Raw genomic sequence first — 24,732 nt, 5'->3', positions numbered from 1 at the left:
GTGATGTGCTCTGGGGTCAGGACAGTCTTCCCTGTGAGTGCAGGATCATGAGAGAGCCCTGGAAAGCCCATGGCCTCCCCTTGGAGTCTGAGCTGCGCACCCACAGAAAACTGAGCTGGCCCAGGCAGTGCAGGCCTGGCCCCGGGCCCCAGGCTGCCCCCCTCCACCCCTAAAGCCCTCCTCCCCAGGACCCAGGGCTCTCATCTGCAAAAATGAGGTCACGAGCTGCATCTCAAAGCCAGATGCTGGTTTGGGAGAAGGTGGCAACAGCCCAGAGCCCCAGACCCACCCGCAGGCTTCAATGTCAGTTTCTAAAATTGGGTGGGAGAAAGAGTGAGACGAGGCAAAGATGAGATGTGGTACAGCCATATTTAATTCAACCTCCAGTGAATTCTAAGGGGCCAGAGTAGAGACTTCTCTTGCTCCATAAAATTGGGTTCCTGAAACAAGTCACCTCCGTCCTTTCAAAGGGGTGGGCTGCTTGGAGGTGGTGGCAGCAGGGGCGTGGGCTCTCTGTAATGTGGGTACCATGCACCGGGCCTGGGGCCAGAGACAGGGCCACGGGCACCCACCACTGGCACCAAGAAGACGCAGGAGGCGTGATGGCCAGCTGGCCAAGGGTGTCAGGGCCACCCATGTGTCCTGGGGCTCCAAGGTCGTGCAGAGGCCCCAGGAGGGAGCACAGTCTGCAGAAGGTAGCGGGGAGGCCGGCGGGTAACTCAAGCAGAAACAAGCCCTAATGCTTCCCGTCCCTCTCCTGGGGCCCCCGCCAAACCCTAAGCTGTTTTCTAAGACATAAGAAGGAGCCATTTCCATCACCACGACAATTAAAAACAAAAAACAAACCAAAGCCGACCTTAAGGTATAATCTTCCAATTGCTTAAAATTAATCAGTGCAAAGTGAGGTAAAGAGCCCTGTGCTGCTGGGGGCTGGGAGACGCTGCTAGCCTCACACAAGCCTGCGCCTCTTGGAGTCCCTCTCCGAATCCTCCTCCTGGGCGTCCACCTCACAGCCGAGCGGGGACACCAGGTTCAGCAGAGGATCCTCGGAGGCCCGGCCGAAGAGTGCCAGCAGGAGAGCCACCCCGAAGCCTGTAGCGCGCTCACCCTGTGGGCAATGGGTGGGTGGAAACTCTCTGCCACTGAGCCAGACCCGCTAAGCAAGCCCGCCTCTGCAGGGAGGGGCTCTGGACCCCCACTTGCCCTGCCGCCCCCTTCTACTGTCCTGCCACACTCAGGGCCGAGTGCTCTGGCCCCAACTCCCAGGTCTCCTGGGGGCGGGCAGGGGTGAGACCCAGGGCCCTGGGCCTCATGCCCAAGATGGGCTGGTTGGGACAGGACTGCACATAGCAGCCACTCTGTTCCCAGGGATGAGGAGACCAGAGGTTGGATGGACCACAGCTGGGCCAAGGGCAGTGAGACCCTCAACAAAGAGTTCTCGAGTGCGCTCAGCCTGCAGCACTGGAGCCAGAAAGAGGGTCCGGACTCATGAGAGGGCAAGAGCAGCCAGGCCAGTGGGGAGGGGATGGGTGGGGAAGCACATTGGCTGACAGGCCGAGGGAGTGTCCTAATATGAGAGGGGAGGGCACCCACAGAGGGGCTGGACTCACGGCGTGCACAGGTGCAGCAATATCCACATGGACCCAGACCCCGGGCCAGTCGAAGCCAATGTGTGAGGCAATGAAAAGGCCGGCACAGGAGCTGGGGCTGTTGTCCCGGTCCTGGGGGGGACAGGAGGACAGACGGTGACCCTTCCACTCCCAGCAATGAGGGTTGGGGGGAGGGGCTCCACCAAGAGTGCCTTCAGGGCTGCTGCTTCTTGGGCCTGCTGTGGACGTCCCCAAACCCTCTCAACTCCCCATCCTCAGCCACCGCCTCTGCAAGAAGGGGCCTGGAGGGTAGGAGGGCCCAGTGCAGAGAGGCAGCTGAGAGGGACCCCAGGGCCTTCCATGTGGGCTAAGGGGTCTGCCTTCCCCCCGGGGCAAGTGAGGAGCCGGGGAAGGAGCTGATGGGGGGCAACCGAGGCAAACCCCAGAGTGGGGAGGAAACCCTCAGCGGCTGCTATGGTGGATGCGCTGGCAGGGAGACCAGAGAAACGCATGTCTCACATCTGGACGCTCTCGCCTCAGCATGGATCTAGGGCCTCATGAGAGGACCCTCATCTGCACTGCTGCTATTTCTTGGGGTCACTGTCTCCCCAGTTCCCATGATGCTCCCGTCCTGCTCCACCCAGCACGGGCAGCATTCCAAACCTACCGCCACCGAGTTCTTCATGTCGGCCACGGCCGAGGTGAACTCGCTGAAGTGCAGCTCGGGGCAGTAGACCAGCGGGTGCACCAGGTCCCCGCACTTCCTCCCGGCCTTCACACAGGCTGCCTCCCACTCGGCACTGTTGGTGAGCACTGCTGCGTGGTACTTGCCTGTGGCGATGCTCTGGGAGGGTGGACATCATGGGAGGAAAGGGAGGAGGACACAGAGGGAGAGTCACAGCGGTGAGGGAGAGATGGACAGAGCCGCACGGGAAGTGTCCACCATGGGAGAAGAGAGAGAAACACACAAAACAAAAGAGGGGCAGAGGGGCAGCAGGGAGAAGCAAAGGAAAAGGCAGAGGAGCGTGAGTGTGGAGCAGGCGTGGAAGGCTTCCTGTCCTGTACAGGCCTTGGTCCACGGGCTCCACCGCCTGCACCCTCACTGGGTGCCACAGATAAGCTCCTTGGCCTCCTCAGCCAGGTTATGAAGTCACAGTGGCCCCCTCCCCCCTTGGAGTCAAGGTGGGCTCAGGCTCCCTGGGGGCTGCAGCTAAGGGGCCCACCTGCGCTCCAGTCAGCGTGGCCATGTCCAGGATGATGTCAGCTCCCAGGTCCTTGCAGGCATAGGACACGCCATCTGCCAGCACCAGCCTGCCCTCAGCATCAGTGTTGTTAATTTCCACAGTCCTGGGGCACAGCAGAGACCCCGGCTCAGGGATGGCATTCCCTGGAGCACTGGGAGTGAGTCTCTTTGGAACTGGGAGACCCTGTTTAAAGCCCCTCTTCCCTCTGGGAGGCCAGGCTGCCTCCAAATCCTACAGCAATGCAGTGCCGGGGTCGGCAGCAGAGGGCACGGGCTCAATCCAGCCCCACTGCTCTCCAGCTGTGAGCCCGGGCAAGCTGCCCAGCTCCCTGTGCCTCAGTTTCATCATCTGTAAGACGGGAGAGCAGGGTTGTGTGGGCAGCATGCACTGGGCTGGCCGTTGGCACAGAGTGCCTGGCTCCAATAAAAGCAAAGGAGGAAGCACCTCTCAGGGTCACCCTGGGGACCGGCACCCGTGTGTATGTGGGAAGGGGGAGGGGGCGAATGGATTTTTTTATTCTGAATCCAGAATTTTATTCTGAATTCTGGGCCACCTGTTCCTCCAGCTGCCACCTGCTGTGACTTTCAAGTGTGTCCTTTTGCAGCTGAGAAGGAATGGTCTAAGGGCTAAACTCAAGGAGGAGATGCAGAGAGACCCCCAAGGAGGGAATCTGGGGGGCAGGGCTTCAGACACCCAAAGAACATTAAGCCTAAGGGTTGGGAAGGGTTCCTCCCCACAAGGCAGGGTGAATCCTGAGCTCCTGAGCCAGACGCCCTGAGGGAACACAACACCTCGTCCAGTGACGTGGCCCACCCTCCTGGCCACCCCTGGGAGCAAGCAGCCTGCTGCCCATGGGGTTCCTGTCACAGGGCATCCTCCCAGAGGATTTGCCTGTGGCAGGGGTGAGCAGGGTGCAATCTGCCCCTCAGCCGGGTTTGGCTCCAGGCTGACCAGCCTGGCCCTGGGAAGGAAGGGGTCGCGAGTTCCAACAACGGGACCACATGCCCAGAGGGAAGCAGGCGCTGTGATGCAGGTGAGAGAAGGGGCAGCCAGCCTTACTTTCCTGAGTACAGCAGGTGGATGTCATCAGGCCTCGTAGCATTGGGCCCCACTGAGTTTTCGGCCAAACAGAACACGGCGTGGAGGTTGTCTTTGAAACCCTGGAGGGGATGAGGGCAGAGGCCCAGTTACAGGCTGGCAACGCGCAGAGGAAGGACAAGCCAGAGGACCCACCATGGCCAGATAGACGGACAGAACTCCAGGGAGCAGAAGGCACAGCTTCCCTGCCACTCCCTGGCAGTCCTGGCCGCGGGCTCCAAGGCCAAGGCTCTCCACACCTGGGGAGTCCCAGCCTCCCCACCAGAGCACACGCAGTGCAGGGACGAGCCCAGATGTGGGGCTGGGTTGCCGGGTTTGAATCCCGGCCCTGCTGCTTACCAGGGGTACATGCCAGGCCAGTCATTTAGCCCCTGCCTCCTGTCCACAAAATGTGGCCAGCGGTCAGTGTCCCACTGGGCTCTGCCTCGCTGTATGACAGAACACTACACACATGCATATGCAGGGGGTCAGGAAGAACTTGGCCTCACGGAAATTTAGGTGTGAAGTGATGGTTTTCTGATGCCAAAACGCAACATTTGTACACTGAGAAAAGTGCACTACACAGGCGGAGGTGCTTTCTGCCCTACACGGGTTCTGAGCAGGCCTCAGAAAACCCCAAGCAGGCCTCACCCAGGTGGCAGCCGAAGGCGGAGCAGAGGTCCACACCCGTCCCTGCCCTTCCGCTGCTCCCGGACACAAGCCCTTAACCAAGACACATCTCCCCTTGGCACGGAGTGTGCCCGGCCCCCTGCCTGCCGCCCCGAGGGCTCTTACAAACAGCTCTATCAGATCCAACACCTTCCTCGGCTCCTGGAACAGGTGATTCTTCAACCACAGGTGCAGAGCATCCAGCAAAGACAAACATGGGCCTGTGGGCAGGTGGAGTCAGCAGCAGGCACTGAAGCACCGTGCTGGGCTAGGGGCAGCTGCGAGCCCCGAGACACACAGCAGCACAGCCCCTGCTCCAGCTCTACACCCTGAGCCCGAGCCCCGCAGATGGCCCTGAACCCCAACACCCACCACGGGGGAAAGAGCCCCACTGGCTTCCTGGGGGCAATAACACTGGGCCACCTGTCAGCTCCCAAAGGCCCTGAGGCTGCCACTACCACGCTCACAGCCAGCCTGCGTGAGAACAGGGCATCAGGGGCTTCCAGACCCTCAGCCTCATCCCTTCAGAGCTCCCCTCCCTAAGACCCCCAATCACTGACATTCAGGCAGCACACAGTGACCACAGCCCAGCCTGTGCCAGGGCTCCAGCCCTTCGCATCCAGGTGGGAGTGGGTGCTGGGAACAAATGAATGATGACAAGATGACCCTTGAGACAGGCCACTGAGGCCAGAGAGGTGAACCCACCAACGAAGGAGGGGAGCCCTGAAGTCTTCCCAGAGAGAGGGATGTGGGTCCAGAGGGTAGAGGAGTTTGCAGAACATGAGGACAGGACAGGGGCTTGTGAGGAGAGACCAGAGTTCCCAACTTGAGTTCCCCAGGCTGTGGAAACCTGATGCTGGCCCCACCCCGTAATTTCAGATTCAGAAGGTCTGGGTCAGAGGCAGAATGTGCATTTCTAATAGGCTTTTGGGGTCCTGCTGCTGCTGTGGGGAACCCACTGGGAAGGCCGCCTTAGAAGGACTGCAGGCCTTGGGCAGGCAGTCCCAAGGCTCATGTTGCCAGGTATCAGGGTGCAGGGACAAGGCACACGGGTCTTGGGCTCACCAGGGGGACTGAAAACCTGCAGGCAGCCAGGGGTTTTAGTAAGTAAGGCTTGGAGGGCCATTACCACGGCAGAACCTAGCCCCACCTTGCTCCCAGCATACCCTCGTGTCAGGATGGCACGTCCTCCCCTTCTAAAAAGGTTAAAACATTTCATTTTGAAATAATTTCAAACTTACAAACAATTTTGCAACAATGGTACAAACAATTCCTGGATACCCTTGATGGCAACTCTTCTAATGGAAATGCCTGGCATGGTCTACACTAGGGAGTTATCATGGACATGGTGACCGGATCCAGTCTGGGGTCACACACTGCACTTGTCGTCACCTGTCTGTCTCCTCAGTCTGGAGCCTCTGAGGTCTGCCTTTTGTCTTTGGTGACCTTGGTGCTTGCACTGTCTCCTTGTGCTACACTCAGGGCATGCATTTGGCAGGAAGCTCAGAGAAGGGGTGTGTCCTTCCCAGCGCCTCATCTCAGAGGCACATCATGGGCTCTGTGCCTGTCCTGGTGAGGTCCACGGGACACAGTGATGGCTGCCAGGTGCCCCGCAGTACAGTCACTGTGCATACTTGTATGGATGTGCTCTGCAGTCACAACCATCCCATTTCTTATCACACTTTCACGCTCTGATTTTAGCATCCGTTGGTCACTCCTACCTGAAACAATTATTACTGTGCAGCTTGCCAAATGGTGATTTTCTATTTCCATCACTCCTTCTACAGTTAGAACTTGGAATTCCACTGTAGGAAATAGTTCTCTCCTCCCCCATTTCCTTATTCATTCAACAATTTACTCCTACTGGTATGGATGTATGGATTCTTATTTTATTCTGCGGGTTATATCCATTACCATCATTATCTATTTTGTGGTTCAAATTATGGCACGTTGCTTTTTAAGAGGCCGACAAAAATTAGAGTTAAGAGTGGAGCCTTCAGGCTGCAGCCCTTGTTGGGGTGGGGGTTCCTCAGCAGCCAGCTGCAGCACCCCTGAGGTGGAGGGGTCCAGAGGAGTCCTGAGACCACTCATGGCCACCAGCTGATGAATCAGCGTTAATTGTGCAGGGCAGAAGCAAGAACCAGTGGGCTGCAGGGCCCAGCTCTGAGAAGCCCCAGCCCTGTGCCCTGTGAGAAGCCGCCAGGGCAGTCGAGGACGCCCCCACACCCCATAGACGAGGCCCTCCTTCCACCTGGAGTTTCTGCTTCTCTCTCAGGAAAGAGGCTGGACTCCTGACCACCTCAATTAGAAACTACTTGCCAAGACCTTTTAGTTTTTGTTTTCACTTTAAATTTACCCCTGGAACCCCACTGCACAGGTAGCCCCTGTGGGAACAGAGGTCTTACACTTTATGACACCAAGGCCCCAAGGAGCTACACTAAAGAGAAAGTCTCCCTGTGGTGGCCAGGGCATGCTACGCTTGGTTGAATAAACACTCTTTATGGCACCAGGACTTTGAGCTCCAAAGGACCTCACCCAAGCCCTGAGAGATCACAGCTGTGCAGGCAGGGAGGGGCCTCCCGGGAGCCCTTGTTTCCTCCCATTTCAGAGCCTTTGGCCTCTAGTGGTGCGGATGCCCCAGGTGAGGTGACGCACCTGGTTAGTGTGGCTGTCCATGTTCCTGGGGACAAGGCCGCAATGCCCTGAGAACGTAAGAGGGGCCCTTTCCTGGGCAGCATCCTTAATACAAGAGCCTTCAGCAAGCGAGTACCTGCTACCTCCTTGGGGCAAACAGGCAGGGAACAGCCACTACCTGCTGGTCCCTTAACTGAGGACACCCCAGAGTTACTACCTGCTGATCCCTTAACCCAGGGCTCCCAAAGTCACCACCTGGGGGTCCCTTAACCGGGGTCTCCTCAAAGTTACCACTTGCCGGTCCCTTTTATGGGGGCTCCCCCTTGCTCAGACTCTGATTCCCACTGTCGGGCTCCCTGAGGCCAGGCGTGTTCTGGATGAGAGACCTGCTGCTTGGCGAGCTGGTGAGTCTCAGCAATCTCTGACGTATGGCGGGGGTTGGGGGGGAATGGGGTCCCCCTGACTCCCTTGGATGTCTTTGCTCAAAGTGGTCATGCAGGCTATTCCCAGAGCAGACCCTAGTCCCCTTCTACCTGGCCATGGTCCACAAAAGCCAGCCAGCCTCTCCCCACACCCCTACGCTGAGCGCCCTTGAGCATGAGCAGGCAGGCCAGGCTGGGGCAGCCTGCTCCAGAGCACTCCATCCCCTTTTGGTTGAACTTAGAAATAAGTGGGGACCTGTGAAGCCAGATGCTTTGGCCTGAATGGCACAGGGCCAAGACTACAATCACACAAGGTGACCCACTGGCAGAAGTGGGCCGAAGCAGTGTCGCTCCCAGAGGCCTGGCAGTCAGCCTCTTGCCACCTTTCCCCCACCATTGGCACCACTGCCACTCCAACCCCAGAGGACAGCCCTGCTGCTGGGCCATAACAGACCCTGGATGGCCAGGTTTGCAGAGAAGGAAGATGGCAGCCCCAGGTTCCCACCAGCACAGACGGCACTCCCATGACGTGACTGGGAGATCGTTGGCTGACGGCAAGGGTTGCGTCTTATGTGAAGATAAACAATGGAAAGCTAAGAGAAGCAGGTGGCACTAGACAGGCCCTCCTTCTGTCATAGGACGCATCACCCAGGCCAGAGAATGGAAAATCAAGTCCCCATGGCCCAGTGTGGGCTGTCACTGCTGTCCTCCCAGCTCAAGGACCCCCTCCTGCCGGCCTTTGGCTTCCAACAGAGCAGGACCCTCTGCCAGAGGGTTTCCCTGCCAGCAGGGGGGACCTGGCTTCCATGGGGTGCCTGGGTGCAAATCTAAAGTCCATCCCCACTCCATGGGGGACCCTCAGGGACAATCCTCCTGGCCTGAGCTCCAGGTGTCTGTTGAGGACGAGTGAAGAAGGGGGCGAGCCCTGGCAAAATCATTTTCCAGGGGTCACTCTGACGGGGAGAAAGGTTGTCAGGGAAGAAAACCTACGCTATGAGCTCAGTCCAGGGCCTGGCACATTGGGTTACACCTGATCCTGCCATGTGGTTTTAGGTGAGGCTACTTCATTGAACAAACACTACTGGGGGCCCCATAAATGCTGGGCCCTGAGTGGCAGGCATGGGTGAACCTTGCTCTCGGGTGACACGCTCAGGCAGAGGCAACACCCTCAGGCAAAGGCGACACTCTCACGCAGAGGCCAAATGCCTGGGCAGAGGAAGCCTGAGAGAAGGCAGGAAGCTCTGGGAGCCTGGGAGGGGCCCAAGGTGGGAGTGCAGAGGAGGAGTAAGGTGCCCAGCTCCCCAGGGAGCTGGGATGAGGAAGCTCAGGGAGCCCTCCTCCCCTAGACTGCGGAGATCTCACTCACCTGCTTGACGGCTGCTCGGAAGGCCCCCAGGATGGCTGCGGCGCCCCCACAGTCCCTCTTCATCCCTGGCATGCTGGTCTGAGGTGGCACAAGAAGGTCGAGAGAGGGGTGAGTGGATGCTGACCTGCCCCAGCCCTGCCCCACCCCACCCGGCACACTAGGGCCCAGAGGGGGCACCCCTACTCTCACAGGACCTGGTGCCAGGTCACCCGAGCACCCACAGAACACAGGAAACTTCCATTGGTCAGGTGGGTGTTCTCCAGAAGTGACAGCCTAAGACGACGGGATTCCTTTCGCTGGAACAGAGCTTTAGAGGTTACCAGGTGGGAGGAGAAGAGGAGGAGGGGAAGAAGGGACAGGAAGGGCATGCGGGTGAGATGTCCCAAGCTGCCATGTTATCCGTGGCTGGGCTCCTACACCAACACAGCTGCCCTGGCTCAGAGGCTTGGCCATGACCTCTTCACGCAGCTGCCACGGCCCCCTGGGGGTCTGTCTGCAATGCCTCTCTCTGTCTACTTCTCTGCCTGATTTTTGAGGAAGAAACTGAGTCTGGAAGTCTCCAAGTTTTGCCTGAGGTTGCCAGGCAGCACCACAGGGCTCTGGAGCAGGCTTCCCGGGGGTACAAGGAGCTGGGGGCCCCTCCAGGGGCCAGGACGGGGTGTGAAATCCTAGAGGGGACGGCTACCTCACCTGGACTCTCCACTTATCACAGGTCCTGCTATGTTTAGATGCCCTGCAGGCCCCTGGCCCCCCTGCCTCGAGGTTGGGACTGGCCTCCCACCTTAGAGTGGCCCCACGACCCCCATCTGCTTGGCTGCCGCACCAGGCACCACAGCCCTGTTGGAGAAAACCACACACAGGCTGATTGCCCCTAACGGGTACTGTGACCTCCAGCCATAGCTGGAGGCATGGCCACTCGGCGCTCCGTCTACTCATCCTCTGGAGCCCAGGCAGAGCTCCTTGCTCCCACGGTGGCCTTTCCGACCTTCTAGCCTCTGTCCCCATCAGCCTCACCCTGCTCAGGACTCAGCTTGCTTTCTGCTTCAGAAGCAATCAGAGTCTTATCTTCCCTCCACGCTCAGGGCCTTTACCCGGAGCCACCTCCACCTGTGCTGTCCCCCAACTTGTCCCTCCCACTGCTTCCACTGGGGGCCCAGCCGTGGGTCCCTCCCATGGTGCCAACCTTTCCCTTTTCCCTGGTTCCCACCCCTCAGCTGACAGGCACCCTTGAGACCCTCATCTGAGACAGCCCACGGAGACTCCCCTCTCTGTCCCTGAGCTCTCTGGATACGTTACTTGCTCACCTGCCGCCCGCCTCTCCCAGTGGCCTGTCCCCCAAGGCCGCCATGCTCTGCTGGGTCGGTGGTGCCCCCCATGCCAAGCACCATGGCTCTCAGCCCCTCTAATTCCAGCTGGCCGCTGGGCACATGGGAATGGCCTCTCCTTGCTTTTGAAGCTCTCTGCTCTCCACTTGCAGGCCCACAGCTGGGCCAGCCCCATGTGCTCCTCAGCAGAGGGCCCTGGGGCAGCCAGGCCCTACAGGAGGACCAGGTCTTGTTCTGGTTTCCACAATGGCCTCCCCCAAACACCCCCATCTCCCTTTGCAGCCCTCTCTCTACCACTCTTCTTCCACAGCCCTGGTGTAAGGAAAGAGCCCCAAAGCTTCAACTGCCCCTGAGGTCTCACCCCCACCCAAATCCACAGCCAAATCCTAGGGGCCTCCTGCTGTAGCCACTCAAGTTAAAACCAGGCACCATGTGTCTTCACCCCCACTGCCTCCTCCCCCTGTTCCCTCCATCTTTGTTTGGGACCAAGCCCCCACCCATCTCCCAAGAGCAAATCTCTGCTTCTTCTGTTGCCTCCTGCCTGCCCTTCTGGAAGGTCTGGCTCACCCAGCCAGCCCTCTCTGCCAGGCCAGGCCATGTCCCTCGCTACACCACATGACTGCTCCAGCCTCTCCCACGTGGGCCTTCTGCCCTCGCTCATGTCACTGCCAAGACCACCTTTCTGAAGCAGACCACCCTGCCCTGGCCACCTGCCACCCAGGGAACAGGCCCCGCCTCCTCTCACTGGCATTTAAACCCGTCACTGTCTGGCCTCGGCGACACTTTCGGTCTCGGCTCTCTCTGCTCCTCCATGTCACTATCTTGAATGATCTTCTTGGGTTAATGTGAACCCTTCCCTAATGTCACTGTCACATCACCAATCCCACCCCACCACCCAGCCCCTCCCTCCGGTCAAGTCTCCTGTGTAGACGGGTCTAATGAGAAGGCGCTGGAAACAGAGGCGCCTGCTGCCGCAGAGGCAAACAGGATTTTCTATAAACTAGTGGAGAGCGGTTACACGTTTTTACACTTTATAGGCTCCCAACTCGAATTGACAAGTTCATATTTTAAATTAACAACAGGTCATCAGATGTAAGGATCTGGATTTGAAATGTACTGAGTGACTTTTTGAATCCTTATCGGATTACATGAGCCTCGAGTTTTAATGGAAAGTATTTTCAGACACTAACGGAGCTGCTTTTACAATTAAGTCGAGTGAAAATGACCCAGCTAGCACTATTGAAAACAAGCTGTCTCTTTTGACCTAATTGAGGAAGCACAGGATTGTTTAAATGGAAAAACAGGGCCTCAGATCTGGAATCAAAACACTTACAAAATGGCCCACATAGAAAATGACTCGAAATGGCTACTGAAATGGTGTCCCCTTGTCACCACGTAGTCTCCCACAGGCAGAACAAATGTCCAACTGCAGATGGAGCTCAATTGATCGTGTAAGCTTTGCAGACTCCCCCATATGTCATTCCCATCTTTAAAAAAGAAACGATTTCCGTTTAAACACCAAGATGTATTTGCCTTTTTTCACTGGGTTGACACTTGTATGGATGGAGCAAAAGTAATGATGGGTTGGGGCCGCAGCTCGGACCAAGGTGTGGCACCCATGAGCCAGCAGTCACTGGATTCATTTCCAGCCCTCCAGGAAAATAAAGCACTGCCAATTTCACTTGTTTCCTTGCTGAAGCAGCAAAATTATTAACTTTTAAAAATCTCAACCATTGAGTACATCCGTTTTCAATACTCTGTGTGGTGAAACAGAAGGTCCTGGAAAAGCACTTCCGCGCCCCCTGGATGCTCGACGGTTGGTTAGAGAGGAAGCCGGGCCAGGTCGTCTGAGTTCTGAGTTCAACCAGCCTCTGTTCATGAACGTCATTCTTACTTGGACGATCAAGTGATACATGCTGGGTATTCACACTAAGGGAGCTAGTAGGTGTTTTCTCAAAAATGAACAAAGTGAGCCTCGTGCTTCCAGGACAGCTGACATTATTTGTTGCCAATGGTAAAATGTGTGAGCTTTCAAGCAAAAATGAGAATTTTCAAAAACTCGTATTTGCCTCCATGACAGGTTCCTAATATTCAGTGACTTTTTAAATGAGATGGATGGTGATATTAACGAAGCTGATTTTCTTTAATATTACATAATGAAATGTGTTAAGATTTTGGGGTTCTGCAAAACTCTGTGAACACTATTTTCCAAAGGATCTATGCATGATATTACAAAATCATGTATTCAAAGTGCAAGATAGACCAGTAGATTTTAAAGTAACAGGGTACAAAAGCTGACTGATCTGGTTTCAGATTTCATATTATAACTAACCTTTCAGAAACTGCCACTTGTTGAGTTTTGGTGTAATAGCAAAGAAGAATGTCTTTAGTTGTCTGAAAAGGGTACTAAATACTTCTCCCTTTTCTAACTACAAAATGAATGAGGCCAGATTTTCTTCTTACATTTTAACTAAAATAACATATCACAATAAACTACATGCAGATCACAGCTGTCTTCTATGAAGGCAGACACAAAAGAGATTTGCAAAAACATAAAACAATGCCACTCTTCTATTTTTTTCATCTTGAAAAATATAGTTATTTTCACAAAATTATATTATTTACATTAACATGCAATGGGCTTATATTGTTATTTTTAAATGAATTAATAAACATATTTACAATTTCCAAATTTTATCTTCTAGTAGGGCAAATATCAGCAGACATTACCCGTATAAACAAAATCTCTTTGGGACTAGTACTTGTTAAGAGTGTAAGGGGTTAGACTGCCACATCTGAGACCTGTGAGTTCATGCTGATCCTGATTTCCCTTGGAAATCTTTGGAAATGGAGCTGTGATTGTTCCTACAAAATCAGGACCACCAGCAAAATGACTAATTCCCAGGAAGCCTTGCTTCTCACTCTGACTCTCTAACAAGCCAACGGCCAAAACAAGCATCTGATCCCCAGAGAAACAAGCCAGCAATGCTACCAGCAGGAACTCAGCTGCCTCCAGGGCACGAGCCGGGGTCAAAGGCAGGAGGGGCGGGTGGCCAGGACCAGATGCAGCTAGAGGGGGTGCATCGTCTGTGGAGAATTTAAAAACAATAATAAACCGACTAAAAGTCAGTTTGCCTGTTGTCATCAGTGGCAAAATATTCCTCCTGAAAAAAAACTGTTGTGAAAAGCTTCAAATCCACCAATTTAATTACTTATCCTTTTAGAAACATTATTCTACATGGATGCTAATAACTGCCAGTTACACAGCTAGCCTGACATGCACAAACTCAGCGACGCGCCTTCATTCTGAGAACAGTCCTGACAGGTGAGGATAGTGGGGTCTGCCTGTGGATGCAGCCAGGATTTGCAGGTCCTGCGATGTCGCACATTCTGCCTTCAAACGGTGAACAACTGGAGTTGTGTTTAAAGTGCTTTGACTCCACAGACATTTGAAAGCTGCTAGAATCAATCTCAGAGCACTGAAGACGTGGACAGTCTTGCAATTTCTGGAGGTTCTTGGGAAATGGGACTTCAGCAGTCTCTGCCAAGTGACTTTTCCTGAGTATTGCATATCGGTTGCTTCATGTGACAGAAACTCTTCAAAATTAAAATGAATACTGTTTTTGGATCGACTATGAATGACGACAGACGACAAATCTGGGACTTCTGTCTGTCTAGTGAACACAGAGGTGTGAAGATCAATTCTGATAAAGTCAGTGACAAATCTGCAGAAGCGAAGGCCCCAAAACAGAAACTATAATGCTAACATTCACTGCCACGAGAGATCAATACGAAGGCATAAGTTTTTTCTATTAAAAAAATTATATTAATGCTATTTAAGTGTTACTCCATTAGTTTTCTTCATTTGTACTATAATACTTATTTTTAATTTTTTACCAGCATGATAATATGTACAGAATTCAATAAAAGAGAATTCACTATGGGTATTTGTTTTTTTTTTTTTTTTTTTTTTTTTTAAAGATTTTATTTTTTCCTTTTTCTCCCCAAAGCCCCCCAGTACATAGTTGTATATTCTTCGTTGTGGGTCCTTCTAGTTGTGGCATGTGGGACGCTGCCTCAGCGTGGTTTGATGAGCGGTGCCATGTCCGCGCCCAGGATTCGAACCAACAAAACACTGGGCCGCCTGCAGCGGAGCGCACAGACTTAACCACTCAGCCACGGGGCCAGCCCCTGGGTATTTGTTTTTTAAACCTTTATTATTATTCGTTTCATTTCCTGATTAGTCCTGAAAATAATTCTGTTATTTAGAGGAAGAGGGATGTTAAAAAAAAAAGATCGTCCACTCTGGGTGCCACTCACACTAGACAGGCTAGAGGTGCAAAAAGCAGCTGCACAGCTCTGCCCTAAGCAGCAAAAGCACTGGGCTGCAATGTCAGAGAGGTGACAGGGAGTGGTGGGGCCTGTGGCAAAGTGGAGGATGTAAACTACATCCATGGGGGAAGCTGCCACTTGGCTCCAGCAAAACACCACCAGTTGGGAACATAGGACCAGCATTGCCAGATCTTCTGAGTTCACAAAAGGTCAGAAATCTAGTCTTTTGTGAGAATTCTTCCTGTTTTTAAATGTTGGTAAGTAATTCAAATTTTAAAACACCACTTGGGCCAACAAGACACATCTGTGAGCCATGTGGGCTGCCAGTTTTCAACGTCTGCTCCGCATGAGCTTAGCTTGTCCTCTCCTGTCCAAAGCTCCCTCTCTGGGATGTTTGATTCTCTTCTTCCAGATCTCCTGGGGCATAAATTTCACTCCTCTGCTCCTTCCCAGTCTTTGCCCCTTAGACTAGCTCAGGCCTGGTGCTCAGCAGCCGCTTAACATGAGTTTGTGGGATGAGCAGATGAAGACCCTCACTCCTGCTATTCCTGGTGCCAGCATAGCTCCTGGTGCACAGCGGGCCCTGCACGTGCTGAGCATGGAGGAGGGCAGGCCATCCAGGGGCAGACACTGACAGGTGGTCCTCATGTACTGTCCTCCTGAGATGGCTGGACTGAAAAGGCCATCCATCCATAGGAAAGACTTCTGGAACTCCCAGCCTCCCAGGCAAGGCTCACAGGGAGCTTGCTTCTGAGTCCAAATTCCCCTTGCATTAATGAGGGCGCCTGCTTTCTCAGCAGTCTCGTGCAGACCACTCTGAGTGTTCTCTCCATGGAAACCTCAGATGGTCGTGCAGCCAGTGAGCATCACCCCACACACTTCTCTTCACACAACCACCTGACTTCTTGAACCGTGCCTCCCTGGGTTCTGTTTTCTAGCCCTTTAATCATTTCTGTGGCTTTTCTCTGGATCCCGTCCAGACTTTTTGCTTCCAGACTCCTGTTTGAAGTGTGGGCACAAAATCATCTCCTGCTCAGAAGGGGAATTGGCCCCATCGACTCTCTTCCTGAACCTGGCTCCCCAAAGGCACACCCCAACTCCGAGCTCCTGGAAACCTCCCTGCCTTCCTCTGACGCCTCTGAGAGCTGGTGAGGCCACCTAGAGCCCTCCCCAGCCCAGGACGCGCCCAGGCGCCAGACCCACACCTCACCTTCCCTTTGATGCTGAGACCCCCAGTGTCGTAGACGATCCCTTTGCCCACCCATGCAATGGTCTGAGTGGCTCCGTCTGGGGTGTGGCTGAGGATGGCCAGAGCTGGGGGGTGGACAGCGGCTTTGCCAACACCATAGATTCCTACAGAAAGCACAGGGAGAGGGGCGATTGGGCTCACTTTGAACTGAACAGAGGACTTCCAGCAGCCCCCCAGAAACCCCAGCTCTCCCCCCAGAAATATCCACTGTCTTCTCTTGGAGAGCTGTGCTGTCTAAGCCTGAGCTCCCTGCCCCAGCTCCGGCCCCCTGGCCAGCATGAGAGGGGAATGCAAATTAGTTCCAATGCTCTGGGACTGCGAACAAATTCTATGCACAGTACTGTTAGGCAAGAAAACCCGCTGAGAAAAAAATATTGTATCCTTCCCAGAAAGAAATGAACAGAATTGCAGAATGAAATGATTTTTGGATAATGCTTCAAGGCTGCTCCAGCCCACGCTTGTTCTCTCCTCCCTGAACCCTCCACGTACTCAGAACTGCACCACCCTTTCCAAGCTCGCACCCACCACTGCCTTGCTGTTCAGTTTACACGCCCCAGCTTCTCAAGAAAACCATGTCCTGCTGTGGGCAGCATCCATGCCTCAAGGTTCCCCAATAACTGACCTGAACAATCACAACAACCAGGACAAGAGCCAATAATGGCTGCCTGACAAACTCCTACTTGTCCTGCAAGACCCACTGCAAATGTCACCTCCTCTGTGAGCCTTCCCTGATAGGAGTGGCCTCTCCCACCACTTGCAACCGGTTTATGTGTCTGCAGTAGGCACTCGAAGATGGCCCTCAGTGATCCCCACCTCTGGGCACTCATGACGGTGTGGACGCTGTCCCCCTAAGTGTGGGCAGGACCTTGTCTCACTTCTTCTGCATAGAGCAGAAGTGAGGAGACACCACTTGCAAGTTTAGGTTACAAAGAAAGACCTGGCCTCTATGTTGCTGCTTGCTCTTTCTTGCTCTCTTGCTTAGAGACCTCACTCGCAGGGAAGCAGCTGCCACACTGTGAGCCACTCAAGGAGAAGCCCACGTGACAAGGACCAGCCTGTGAGGACCTGAGGCCTGCTGGCAGTGCTGTGAGTGAGCCCTGCTGAGCACATCACTGGCCCCAGTTGAGCCTTCAGATGACAGCAGCCCTGGTCAACACCTTAATCACAGTCTGGGAGAGACCCCGGGCCCGGGATCCAGCTAAGCCAGACCTGATTCCCCACCCACAGAACTGTGAGATAATGAATGTGCGTTGCTTTCAGCTGCTACCTTCTGCGGTAATTTGTTTTGCAACCATGGATAACAAATACAGTGACTCTCCCCCAACCAGTCTGAAAGCACCTTGTCCTAGTTGTCACCACACCTCCCATGCCCAGGGAGTTGGGGAGGATGGGCCTGGTAATCAGGGAGGGCTCTGAGGAGGTGGCTTTGAGCTGAGATATGCAGGGGATGATGGCCCCTGCAAAGAGTGTATCTTGGTGGAAAGTATTTTAGATAGAAAGAGCTGTAAGTTCAAGGCCCTGATGTGATGTGAACTTCTGTATTCGAGGAACAGAAAGGCCCTGCTGAGTTGGCCCAGGGAGCCAGGACAGCAGCGCGTGAGGAGGCTGGAGAGGGTGTGGGTGGAGGACGGACTTTTATCCTGCGGCTTCCAGAATCTGAATCACTGCCTCCTTTCTCCCCCAGAGAAGGTCTGCGTCCCAGGGCCTGGCCTTGGGGTTGGACACAGGCTGGTTTCCTTCAGGATGCAGCGTGGGACAACATACCATGTGGCCCACCACCACCCTGCCACCCAAGGTACCCTGGACCTCTCCCTGGGGCCAAGACCGGAAAGGAGCAGCCCCACACACCTCCAAATCCTCTTGTCTTCAGCTCCTCGTCCCGGATGATGGTTGGGGTGATCCCCACATCTTTTCCAACTTTCTTAATCTCCTGGACATGTTCATGGAAAAAACAACAACAAGAAGGCACGTGAGAACAGCTGAAGTCAAGGAGAGGCCGAGGGTCTGAGCCAGGACGAGCCGAAGCCTGTGCAGCGGGAGAGGAACCAGGCGTGGGAGCCAGAGGCTTCAACTCTCCCGGCTTTGAGAGTGATTAAACCCAGGAGAGCAGGCTCGCCCTCCAAACTCTGCAATTTCCTGCAGCTCATGGCTAGAGTCCCGAAGAGGGGCCTGAGAAGGAGGCTCTGTCTTCCCCACGCCCTCAGCTGAGGCCTGCAGGCCCCATGGAGCTGGGCGGACAGCAGGACTTTGTCTGTGGCAGTCCCAGGCTTCCCCTGCAAGGTGCAGAGACTGTGGCCACTGCCCCCTGCCAGCCCCCAGGTCTCCTCTGACTCTCCTTGGGGTCTACTGACACCCGTCCCATCCTGGCCCCACCCCTGGCACGACCCGCAGGACCACGAACCTCTAGGAAGGTGTCTGTGTTCATCTCATTGCAGGGTGTGTCCACAATACGAGCTGCCAGCCGCACGCCTTCCGTGGCATTTGCTAAGCACTAGAAAAGAACCAAAGGCTGTGACTGGGGCCCTGGAACCAGGTGTGAGGGGGCTGTCCCTCTTCATCCATTCCCCCAGGGACCCAAAGGCATCAGAGGCACGCGTTACCGGGGGAAGGTTGTGCAGCTGCTGAAAGGGCAGCAAGGGGCAGGTGGAGGGGAGTCACACCGCCTGTTCTCGCTCCTCAGTGCCCGTGACCCACTGAGCAATCTACAGAAAGTTCCACATGGCTCCGCACCCCACTGCCAGAATTTCACAGTCACCCTCCAGCCTGGCGTCCTGACCTGGTATAAGTAGGGCCCACCTTCTTTTCCAAGCCTCATCTCCTGCTCCTCTCCTCATCCCGGTGGCAGGTGGCCCTCAGGCCTGGCCCTGAATGCATGCTGGGCATTCCTCGCTCCAGCCTCCGCCAATCCCATGCCCTCTCTCAGGGGGAGGCATTGCCTCCTGTTACAGACCGAGAGGCTGAGTCTCCCCAAACTCGTGTGTGGAAGCCCCACCCCAAACGTGATGGTGTCAGGAGGCCTTCGGGAGGGATCAGGCGCAGAGGATGGGGAGGATGGGGGCCCTGTGATGGGCCCAGAGTATCCTTACAAGAGGAGGAGGCCAGAGCCCTCTCTCTCTCTGCCATGTGAGGACGTGGCAAGAAGGCGGCCATCTGAAAGCCAAGAAGAGAGCCCTCCTGGAACCCACCCGGACCTCAACGTCCAGCCTCCAGAACCATGAGGAACGTCTGTTGGTGAAGCCGTCCTGTCCAGGGTATTTTCTTATGGTGGCCTGAGCAGACCAACACACCCTCCCTTCTCTCATCAAGATCCCAGCCGTCGTCTGAGGCACTTCTCAAAGGCCATAAACTCCAGAAGCTTCTCCAGATCCTCTCAAGGGAGTAAAAGCACTCTATGTCCTGAGTCCCTGGACCCGCTGCACCTCCTAGCCGTCCTCCAGCCCAGAGTGGGGGTGTTTTTCTCACAGGTGCCCCGTGTGAGCGTATCATAGACTCCTCACCCTTGTTTTCCTGGTTGTCTGATGCCACACTGCTCTGGGCGCAGGGCACAGAGGGAAAAACACAGACAGACCTGCCTCATGCAGCTCACACTCGACCCAGTGCCCCGGATGGAGCAGGAGCCTGACCCCGCCCACCATGCTCGGCCTTGCAGCGGGAGGCACTTCAGACAGGGGGATATGCACCTGTGCAGAAGTCACACTTGTCCCAGAAACTGGCTGCTTGTGTCCTGCTTTTGCTTCAGCCCTGACCCTGGAACTTCTGTGCCTTCTCATTTGTCTCTGCCTCACTTCTGCCCACAGCACCTTGCTCTCACTGAGTCTCACAGTGCCTCCTGCCCCACCTTGATCCCCTCCACCCACTCCTGAGCTTCAGACAGCAGGCTGGCCTGGCTGCCTTTCCCAGCACGCAGGAAAGAGGCGATATTAAAAGAGAAAAGCAGCACGGATTTAGCGGGGGTGCAGACAGCATCAAGTTTATCATCACCTTTTCCAGTCCCACAGTGTCAGGGAGGGCAGGCTCTGGGTCAATAATGCCAGCCCAGCCACCTCCCAGACCCTGTCGCATCACTGCGAGAGCCTCTGCCTGTCCCGAGGTAATTAAACCCCCAAGTCTCAAAGGCAGAGACACAAGACGTGACAGCTCAGATATGAGATGCGCCCCTGTGGTCCCTGCCGCCTGTCAGTGGACTCTCCTCTGGGAGGGCGAGGGTCCCTGTCTGTGGGCGTCACAGAGACCCATTGCTCATCTCTGACGCAGCCCAGGGCTGCTGTCTGGGAAGTGCGTCAATGCCCTGAGACTTGTCTCAGAGGAGGCCAGGCGCTCGCCTCACAGACCTCTGGTGAGCTCAGAGCTCCTCTGCGCAGTGCAGCTCCGGGGAAGAGGGCAGAGAGCACTTGCGGGGGAGGCCGGGGAGGCTCCCAGTGCCCCTCCACCACAGCACAGCCGCGTGGCACTGGGGGAGAGCCTGCACTTCATTGTGCCTCAGTTTCCTCATCGCCAAAGCAGGATCATTCATTTATTCATTCATTCCATCCACATTTATGTGAGCACCTACTGTGTGCCAGGCTCCAAGCTAGACTCTGAGAATCCAAAGATATCCAAGGGACTCAGGTCCAGCAGAGAGTCACAACACACCATTCCATTAAGTGCTACAAAGGAGGAGGGGATGAGAGGCCAAAGGGACCCAGAGGGGACCAGGACCTGGATGGGGGCTAAGGAGGAAAAGGCCCCACGGGGTGTCAGAACCTCATGTGCTCAAGATCCAAGACAGACGGGAAAGAGGGCTGACAGACGGCGGCCGCAGTTAGAACCTGGCTCTACCCCTTGCTGGCATGGCCCCAGTAAGTCACTTAATGTCTCTGAGCCTCAGTTTGCTCAACTCTAAAACGGCAATAATAATAGGATCCATCTCACAGGCTGCTGAGATGTAAGTAAACCAATCCGTGTGTGCGCACACGTGCTCAGAGCAGTGCCTGATACCGACAAACACCTGGAAGACACTGGCGCTCACGTGGCCAGATCTACCTTTGTAAGGTGGTGGGAAGGGGGAACTGGAGGGAGGGCATGCAGAGGCAGGAAGACCTTGTGCTGCAATGGTCCAGGACAGCAGTGGGGTACCGGTGGGGGCGCCCCAAAGCAGAAGCAGTGGACAGAGTAGGATAGATGGAAGGTAGCAGCCACGGAGACCCCCAACCCACTGGCCCTCGTCATGTGCTGATCTGGTGCTGGGATTATTGCACACAAGACCAGGTCCCTGCCCTCCGGGAGCTCCAATTCCAGTGCGGAGCACAGACGCTAAACAAAGATAAATAACGTCAGGTGGGGGTGGTACTCAGCTTGCAGAGGGCCTGCTGGTGTGAGAGGAGCCATATTCGACAGGATGGCCAGGCCTCCCTGGAGAAGGGATGTGGGCAGAAGCCAGACTGAGACCAGGCAGGCCTGGAGCAGGATGGAGAGGGAAGCTGAGCAGGACCAAGCGTGGCAAGGCCAAGGGACAGCAGTCCCTGTTGCTGGAAGAGAGGGAGGGAGAGAGGGGAGGAGGGGCAGGGATGAGGGCAGGAGGAGTGGGGCTTGGAGGAGGTGGGTGAATCTAGGCTTGATGCTTAGGCGTCCAGCCCTGGGGTCTGATGGATGGTGGGCCTGGAACTCAGAAGGAACTCCCTGGAGCTAGAAGGAAGGAGTAGTCATTGCTGTCCAACTGCAGGATGGGGCCCAGAGGTGCTGAAACCGCCCAGAGAGGAGGAGTGAGGTCAGAATGAGGGGCCTCGGCTAGAGGAAGACTGGGAAAGACGGGCGGCATTGGGTGGGGTGGTGGCTTCAAGGAAGGATGATAAATGTTTGAGTCCAGTAGACAGGGCCCTTAAAAAAACAATGTCAGGAAGGAGGTGGAAACTAGATTTTGGTGGGCTGAGGGGGAAAAGAGAGTTAAGAAAGGCAAAGCAATTAGACCATGTTTTTTAAAGGTCCGGAGATGAAGAGAAGGAGAAAGACGAGCTGTTTCAAGATGGGAGAGGTCAGAGCACGTCCTCTCCTTCGAAGGAGAAGAGTCCAGGTGGACAGGGAGAAGTTACAGACCTCGGGAGGAGAGAACAGAGGAGGGGTGCTCTCTCGGGACTGACTGCGACAGCTTTCCCGAGACAGAAGTGAAGGATGAGGCAGGAGAAAGGACAAGCTGTGTCTGGCTGTTAGAATGGGGGCTGGAGGTAGGGAGGGTGAGACCACAGTGACAGGGTCTGGGACAGACGCCATGGGGAAGGGAACCCAACATTCAGCCCATGCAAGGATTTCTAAGTTGGAGATCACTTCCAGCCTTGCCTTGTCTCAAAAGAATTCTTCTGAGGAGCAAATGAAATAACATCTGTAAAAGTACACCATAAAGGGTAATGTGATATATGCACGGACAGGATTACTAGTATTAAAACATGAAGGCGTCTGGCACTGCTTAGGTGCTCAATAAACACTGGCAGAACATAAGTGAATCCTGAAAACAAAGACCACCCTGAGGGCGAGGGAGCCCGCTGCCCGGGCTCAGAAAGGCCTCTGGGGCCTTCTCAGGAATTACAGCGGCCCTCCCATCCTCCCACCAGTAAGTGGGAGAGAAAGCTCTCCCAACATCTCTTTCGGCTGCCCCACTCGTGGGAGCCTGGGGACACAGTCTGAACTTCCAGTCACCCACTTGCAAAGTGGACACTTCCACTGGCCCGTTGTCTTGTCCCACCAGGAAAAACTCCACCGTGACAGTCTTCTTCTCCGTGCGCCTGGAAGCACCCGAGCGGTGGGTGAACAGCGGGAAAGCCCGGGCCAGGGCGCAGGCAGAGGCGAACGCATCAGCCCGCTCACAGACCATCTGCAGCAGAGAGAGGCAGAGCCACGATGAGGGGCAAAGAGGGGCACAGGACACAGGAGCAAACCCACCGGAACTGCGATCAGGAAGTGCTGGGGCCTCACAGCTGGGTCAGAGGCCACTGTGGATACAATCTGGACAGAGGTGCCCCAACAAAGCCAACAGCCCAGGGGCCTTCCCGGAACCAATGTCTTGCTACGTGAGAAAAGAAAACGTCACCCACCAGATGTTGTCCACTGCCTTCCGAGCCAGGGAGGCAGGACATGGAGGGACGAACAAGAGATATGGGCTCAGGAAAGCTGGGTCTGAGTCTCAGATTTGCCACCAAAACCAATCTGGGGTAAATGGCTTAGCCTCTCCAACCTCGGCTTCCCTGTCTGCAAAGCAGGGGTTACAGTGTCCAGTTGTGGCAGCACCGTGCACCTCTGAGACACTATGGGCCAGAGTGCTCTCCAGGCACGAGGGCTGAGCTAAGGGAGACACATGTTCCCTGTTATGACTAGGATGGCTTTTGGCACTCAGGGGCCCCGTGGGGCCATCCTCTCTCAGAAGCACTCACCAGAATGCACCGATGGGTTCCCGGCGGCAGGCAGGTCCGCACAAGTCGGGTGAGGAAGTGCGCGGCCGAGGGGCTGTTGTGCCTGCTCACCCTGGAGGGCAGGGCAGCCACGGTGGCATAGTTCAGGTAGAGGGGACAGCTGTCCGTGGGGTTGGGGTTGAGCGTGCTTAGAGCAGCCTGCCAGAGCTGGATCAAAAAGGGAGAGACAAGAGACAGACACCAGACTTCAGACAGTCCGCATGCCAGGAGCCCCGTGCCTGTGTGTGGACGCTGGCATTGCTAAAAGGGCACTTGTGCAGCTTCCCCGGGCACCCACGATCCCTAATGAAGATGTGTCACATCTTGCTAGAGCTGTGTGTGTCTGCTGGCACAACTCCACCCTTGTGGGATTAAGCAGTGGGGATGTAAAAGGCCAGTTTGGGGGCTGCTTTACTTCAAACGCTGGAAACCCCCACTGGGGTGGGACCCAGCCAGGTGCCACTGACACGGGGGCAGGTGGGCACTGCCACGGGGGTTCTGCAAGGCAGGCGGGCGATCCCCCAGCAGGGCTGCCAGGGCACAGCCCCTCGAAGGCACTTCTTCAGAGGCTGGTCACATCTGCCAGCTCTCCCCACGAGCCTGGGGGCCTGGGTGGCTGCAGGGCCTGCGGCCTCGCAGGGCGGGGCTGGGCACGGCCACCGCCGCTGGACGGGCGCCTGGTCTTCTGCTTCTCGTGAGGCAGGCGGCCCGGGCCTCGGCTGGCGGCCTGGCCGGGCGCGGCCGGCGGGCGGGGGGCTGGGGGCGCCGGGCGGCCGAGGCGGGGCCTCCGCGGCCTCCCCGCCGGCCCGGCCCCCGCGCGTCCTCCGCTCGCCGGCGGGGCGGCGCATGGCGGCCGGCGGGCCCGCTCACCTCCTCGGTGACCCGGGGCTGCAGCTTCCCGCGGACGTGGCTCCAGGGCACGCGGTGCAGGTGGTGCAGCTGCCCGAGCAGCAGCAGCGGCCGGGTCTGCGGGTCCGCGTCCCCGGCGCTCGCCTGGAACTGCAGCCCCACGTTCGCCATCTTCGTCGGCCCGCGCCCCCCGCCCCGGCCGCCGCACCCGCTCCGCCCGGGCTCCCGCTCCGGCCCGGCCTCGGCGCCGCCCCGGCCCTGCCCGGCCGCCCGGCCCCGCCTCCCCCGCCGCTCCGGGCCGCTCGCGAGACGTGCAGGGCCCGCCCGGGGCGCGAGGGGGCGCCGGGCCGGTGGGGCGGAGGGAGGGCGCCCCGACCCCGAGCAGGCCCACAGGCCTGACCCCGGCGGGCGCCGACCCCGGCAGGCCCCGGCCCGAGCAGGCCCCGCTCGCCCGGCCCCAAGCTACAGGCCCCAACCCCCGGGCAGGCCTCCACCTTGCAGGCCGACCCTGGCCAGGCCCCAAATCCCAGGCAGGCCCCAAACCCCGGACAGGCCCCA

The 24,732-nt window shown here is 56.3% G+C and overlaps 1 protein-coding gene across 1 annotated transcript; it reads right to left on the bottom strand.

Annotated features, from left to right (window-relative positions):
* Window positions 1–355: 355 nt before the first annotated feature.
* NPEPL1 (aminopeptidase like 1) lies at window positions 356–24,429 on the bottom strand. Its single transcript, XM_023626811.2, has 12 exons — window positions 24,196–24,429; window positions 23,308–23,493; window positions 22,581–22,751; window positions 18,309–18,398; window positions 17,756–17,837; window positions 15,869–16,011; window positions 9,002–9,079; window positions 3,893–3,993; window positions 2,813–2,936; window positions 2,257–2,433; window positions 1,611–1,721; window positions 356–1,108 (listed from the first exon to the last, which is right to left on the bottom strand). Exons 1-12 carry the CDS (start codon window positions 24,343–24,345, stop codon window positions 950–952), a joined length of 1,572 nt encoding a protein of 523 aa, XP_023482579.2. The 5' UTR covers window positions 24,346–24,429; the 3' UTR covers window positions 356–949.
* Between the last annotated feature and the right edge of the window lie 303 nt (window positions 24,430–24,732).

The sequence above is a fragment of the Equus caballus genome, chromosome 22 (assembly GCF_041296265.1).
Source record: "Equus caballus isolate H_3958 breed thoroughbred chromosome 22, TB-T2T, whole genome shotgun sequence".
NCBI classification, from domain to species: Eukaryota; Metazoa; Chordata; class Mammalia; order Perissodactyla; family Equidae; genus Equus; species Equus caballus.
This window is presented reverse-complemented; position numbering and strand designations above follow the sequence as displayed.

Excerpts from the sequence above, each read along its gene's own strand:
- NPEPL1 (XM_023626811.2), bottom strand. The coding sequence starts at position 24,345 with ATGGCGAACGTGGGGCTGCAGTTCCAGGCGAGCGCCGGGGACGCGGAC. Across the intron at positions 22,752-23,307 it reads GAACCCATCGGTGCATTCTG|ATGGTCTGTGAGCGGGCTGA; the intron begins GTGAGTGCTTCT and ends TCTCTGCTGCAG. Across the intron at positions 17,838-18,308 it reads ACACAGACACCTTCCTAGAG|GAGATTAAGAAAGTTGGAAA; the intron begins GTTCGTGGTCCT and ends GAACATGTCCAG.